At 32.2% G+C, this 5,663-nt stretch overlaps 1 protein-coding gene across 1 annotated transcript; it reads left to right on the forward strand.

Annotated features, from left to right (window-relative positions):
- The first annotated feature begins 1,461 nt into the window (after positions 1 to 1,461).
- LOC113518368 (splicing factor 3B subunit 6) lies at positions 1,462 to 3,924 on the forward strand. Its single transcript, XM_026903252.2, has 3 exons — positions 1,462 to 1,690; positions 2,204 to 2,322; positions 3,660 to 3,924. Exons 1-3 carry the CDS (start codon positions 1,661 to 1,663, stop codon positions 3,889 to 3,891), a joined length of 381 nt encoding a protein of 126 aa, XP_026759053.1. The 5' UTR covers positions 1,462 to 1,660; the 3' UTR covers positions 3,892 to 3,924.
- Positions 3,925 to 5,663: the final 1,739 nt, after the last annotated feature.

Raw genomic sequence — 5,663 nt, forward strand, 5'->3', positions numbered from 1 at the left:
TCGCCTCCCTTCTTTCTAAGGTGATGGAGCGTATAATTAACGCACAGTTATTGAGATACCTAGAGGATCATGATTTATTGAGTGACCGCCAATACAGCTTTCGCCATAGTTGCTCAACTGGTGACCTTTTAGTATATCTTACGCACCGATGGGCATCAGCCATTGAGAGTCAATATGATGCTCATGTCCACTTTCTACCATCGTACGGCTCGCCATCAACAGGGAGTTCTTCCTTATATCATACAGCCTCAATGGTCGCGTACAGCGCGATTTCAGAAATGTTTCCTCCTACGAACACTCAGGTTATGGAATGAGCTCCCTGCCGAGGTTTTTCCAAGAACCTACAGCATAAGGTTCTTCAAAAGGGGGGTAAAGAGGTTTCTTCAGGGTTGGCAACGCACGCGTAATACCTCTGGTATTGCAGGGGTTCATAGGCTACGGTAACCATTAACTATCAGGTGAGCCGTATGCTTGTTTGCCACCTCAGTGGTATAAAAGAAATATAAACATTGTAAGGGAAATGTTTTAAGCATATTTTCAGGTGAAGCATAAAATTGTACATATTTTTTTTCTGTTTTATATTACATTCAAGTAAAATACATTCAATGCTAACTACATTCACTTAAAACCAATTCCATTTCATTATGAAAAAAATATTAGAAATTATTTTGTTTATACTCTTGGTAAAACAGCTTAGAGCATATATTGTGCAAGTTATCATCCTATTGTCACTCTTGCTCTATCATAAAGGTTATCGTGTAATTCCTTTCTTTTACATTGCCAATTCTATATACTTCACAATCTGATGTACTGTATTACTCTGTATTTTCCTTTTTACATACTATACATTCTTCTTTTACAAGACTTCATATTCTAAAATTTTATAAACGCTCTGCTTAAGAATTAAAGAGCTCTAGACCAGCAGTTTTATTACATTCTCTTTCTCCGGCTATGGATAGAACGATTACCTACTACTCTGTGAAGTAGTGACAACTAGTATATCAGGCTAATAATAATCTGTCAGTCAATGTGTAAAAATAATTTTATTCTGAATCTTTGAATAGTCCTTAGTCTAAGGACAATTGTAATGGTTGACTAAGAACAAGGAATTACATAGAAGGAAGGATAAAATTGACAATTCATAGCAGGCTAGTGTATAGAAAATGTTATACGGCCGTATAACCCTACCAAATTCATATACAACCTGCTTGCGTACTTTCTACATAAATGTGTCAAATATATAATCTAGTAATGTAAAATTTGTCATTGATAAATCAAACACTTTCTATACACTAGCTAGCTATGAATTGAGAAAAATGACAACCGATGGTATATCTTTCATCCTCTTTTTACTAATTATATTTGCATAAGAAGAAAGGAGGCAACCATATTATTTACAGTTTTTATTTTATCAGTCCTTCTATGTAATTCCTTGTTCTTAGATTCAAAATTTTTTATGCTGTTTTTAGACATAGTCTCTCTAATCTGTGGTGTTAATTGTTGTGAAATATAATTGTTTTCTACTTGCCATAATTTTGTATTTTTCAGTTTATTATAATTGTAAAATACCAAAATATCGTCTTTATTAATCGTTTTCTAATCAACAATTAATTCTGCATCATATAACATTAAGAGATTATAGATTCTTTTCCGGGACAATATGGCTTTAGCACTTCAGAGACGCGCAAATGTAAGTTTATTAATTTAAAAGTTCTTCTGATTTTTACTAAACTTGTGAGCGTTTCGGTCCTCTACACATACAAGCAGTCTATACTATACTAATAACCTAGCCCTGAAACTTTTAGATAAAAGTGATAATATGTTCCATCTGAAAAGGTCATCCCCTGCTAAAGGATAACTACTTATAGACACAATGTATGTGATATCACATTAGTTGATGAGGAAATCCCAAAAGCTATATATTATATCATAAACATATAGCTAGTAAGAAGGCTGATTGCAAATAGACAACTATTAAGATTAAAAAGTTATATTTAAGATATTATTTAATACATTAAATTAATTTGAAATCAATAGGTATACATTAGCAAGTTGAGATCTCTCTTTTGTGACTTTTGTATAACACCCCTTTCCTCTCACTGTCTTCTCAAACATTTGCAGTTTTTAATTTGTATTATACATAAATTGATAATAATTATATTTTTTACTATATAAACCTACTAACTCTATTGTTTTACGGCAGGTTCGGCTTCCTCCTGAAGTGAATAGAATATTATACGTCAGAAACTTGCCATACAAAATATCAGCAGAAGAAATGTATGATATATTTGGAAAATATGGAGCAATAAGGCAAATTCGTGTGTAAGTAATCTATAATTAACCCCTTGAATGTTTATGCATCATATGCTGTACCATATAAAATTGTGGTACCGAGCGCTAATGCAACAGCATCTGTTGCATAACTCAAATTTGCAGCGTTGTTTTGTTAAATTTATGTAGGTAATAAACCCATTTATCTATTACCTCTGATTGAAATTTGGTAATTTCAAAAATCACTAATGCAGTGGGTGTAGCGAGCTAGCCCACTGCTACAGCACAGTTAGTGTATAATAATAAAATCACAAAAAACCAACAGAATTCATTCATTTCTGGTCATAGTGATCAGGACAGTAAAATAAGATAGAAAAAATTTGACTTTTCTTTAAAATAAAGATAACATAGGTACTACTTTTAATATATATTTTGTTTAATATTTTTTTAGGATGGCCATAAGTTGAACTATAAGACGTTTCAAGGTTATCCATTCATTACCAGACACCCTGTATATAGATATCTATTAGTTATTATGATTGATACTACAATTCATAATTTCTTATTCTGAGCTATAATTGTTGTTAAAAAACTGGATTCCATAAAGTTTGTTTTTAGAGATTTTTTATCTCTCAATTGGAAACTTTAATAACTAAATCAGTTTTAAATTGTACAAATTAAGCTCTTTCATATGATACCCCTCTCAGTAAATTTTGAAATTTTGAGTACTCGTTTTGGAACCTGTAGCAAAGATATTTCTATTCTAATATTGATCTTACAGTTTCCTTAGTTATGTCCAAAATTAAAATTTTAATTTGATATCACAATATCTTTATTGTGTGGACTAATATGAACTAATTTTCTTATAGATTTAAGTCAAAATTTTTATAATTTTAATTTATGGTAGTATATAAAACAGTAATTTCATAAAGAGAGAAATTTAGCTAAATAACACCTTAAAATTGACCCCATAATCTAAAACTATTCCAAATTTATAGGATTATAAGTGCTGTGATAGATGGAAGGATAGACTGAGTCTAAGTTTATCATACCTTCCTTGCACCATAAGGGTCTTTTTTTGTATCTTTTTGGTGTAAAGTATCCTAAAAATGTTACTTCAGTGAAATGTAAAAAAATCCATATTTAATAATTATTGTAATAAGGGCTGCCCTACCCGATATCACATATTTAAAATTTACTTATTCAGTCAATTTTAAAATAACATTTACTTCGGCACAAAATTATTCATACAAAATATTTTTACATTACCTGTGTTAGGAATCACTTTACTAATTATATCTCTTTTAAAAATTATTCACTACTCTATCTTCATATTTTTTTATCATATATGTATATTGTATATCTTATATTATGTTATTTTATTCCAGAGGAAATACACCAGAAACTAGAGGTACTGCGTTTGTAGTTTACGAAGATATATTTGATGCCAAAAATGCTTGTGACCATTTGTCAGGTTTCAATGTATGTAACAGATATTTAGTTGTATTGTATTATAGATCTAATAAAGCTTTCAAGGGAATAGATATTGAAAAGAAACAAGAAGAATTAGACACATTGAAGAAAAAATATGGTATATCCACTGATGAACTACGCAAATAGATAAAGAAAATAAAATGTGTACAGAATTCAAAACCTGTATCATTTCGTTTTTATCCCATTGTCCAAAAAAGAAAGTTATAGTTTTTTTAATGCAATGAAAATGGAACGGTAACGGCCAGAATTATCGGTATACACTGACGGGTAGCAGTGACGTATGTATGATAGGTAGGTAAGGATGAACTCAAGTTAGTTGATGTGCTGTTACAGGTACAGTATTAAGGTGTCATAAGTTTAATGAGTCTATGTGTAGCATAGCTGCCAAATAGATCAACCGATTTTGTTGCTGTTTTGTTTGAAAGCTGATGTGATCACAATGGTTCTTACTATAATTCATGTAATTATGTTAAGGGGTTTTAAGACTATATTCATTCCTTTTCCATTTGACGAAGGGATTACACCCGCTTACATATGCTTAAAATCGTCTAAATCAGTAGGTGACACTGATGATATCAGTAGGTGATATTGATATTCTTAGTACTGATAATGATCGGGGCCTTTACTTTTTATAGGTATCGGAGGTTTTTAAATTTTTTATAATTTTGTAGTCTTAAAATGAAGTTACTAATTGGTAATAACAGGTAAACACTGGCCTGTCTCGAACTTGGAATCAGGGGGCCTACCATGAAATGAAATTCCGAATTTTCGGGCTCAATTTCGTGTTTTTGTTCGTACCTAAATCGATCCAGTAAATGGAGCTTAACGTTTCGTTCATCATAAATCCTATCCTAATAGTCCAGAGGAACGATATTTTAATATTTTTAATGAATTTAGGCGGCATGTGTTATGTAATTTTCACATCAAATTTCTATTTCGTTCGTCCCCGAAATTTCGGAAAATATTTTATGGTAGGCCCTCAGGGGTCGAGGTCAGATTATTAAAAATGCAAATTGGAAAAATGTTCTTTAAATTGTATGGTTGCCACTAATAGAGATCGGTCATTCTATTTTCGATGGTTTTAGTACCAGCTTTCTAAAAAGGGGGCGGCCAGTCTTACAAATTATGATTATTCACTAGTTTTTCTCCGCAACATCGCGTGACCTGGATATACTGACCAAAATAAAAAGTAGTCTATATCTTTCACTTCTTGGGATTCTCAGTCTCCATCACTAACAATCCCTTTCCCCCTGCAAAGAAGGGTTAAGGCGTTATTTATTTATTTATGTTATGAAGTAACAAACTCACTTTCGCTTTTATAATATTAGTAATGATGTTATGAGATATAGGCGAGACGCTTAGGCCTTTTTTCGTTATTAATCATGGAAATGGGTGAACTCACGGCATAAATATAGAGCGTGGTGTGGGCTACTTCGAATTGGATGTTTTATCAAATCTGTTTTTTTCGGTTGATTGGAAAGGCGCCGTCAAAAACATGCCTAAGGGCGCCATGTACACCAAGGCCGGTCCTAAGTAGTAATCGCATTGACATATTTATTACATTCATTAGATAAATTAATATCTAACTCGTTCCAAAGGTTGTTCTTAATTTTATTGCGTTACCATACTTACGCAGGTACTGTTCTTGTTAGGAAATGAAAGCACCTTTATTACTACGTATTTCCTTAATTTTTCCTTAGTTACTGGTAAAAAAAAAACGAACGCAATGGTAACCTCGCCTGCGCTACCGGTATAAAAAGACGTAGCACCACTGAGGAATGATAGGTAAGCATGAAAGCATTGACCATGATGGTTTCCAGGAGGACTCGCTTGAAGATAGGACTGACAGGATATGGGAAGCGACGGTAATCTTCAGATTTGAGTATATAAACAAAATC

This window comes from Galleria mellonella, unplaced genomic scaffold (genome assembly GCF_026898425.1).
Source record: "Galleria mellonella isolate WM207_F2 unplaced genomic scaffold, CSIRO_AGI_GalMel_v1 utg132, whole genome shotgun sequence".
NCBI lineage: Eukaryota > Metazoa > Arthropoda > Insecta > Lepidoptera > Pyralidae > Galleria > Galleria mellonella.

Bases quoted from the DNA above. Each gene is read 5' to 3' on its own strand.
- LOC113518368 (XM_026903252.2), top strand. From the start codon at position 1,661: ATGGCTTTAGCACTTCAGAGACGCGCAAAT. The intron at 1,691-2,203 runs GTAAGTTTATTA...GTTTTACGGCAG, and splicing joins CACTTCAGAGACGCGCAAAT to GTTCGGCTTCCTCCTGAAGT. The intron at 2,323-3,659 runs GTAAGTAATCTA...ATTTTATTCCAG, and splicing joins GCAATAAGGCAAATTCGTGT to AGGAAATACACCAGAAACTA.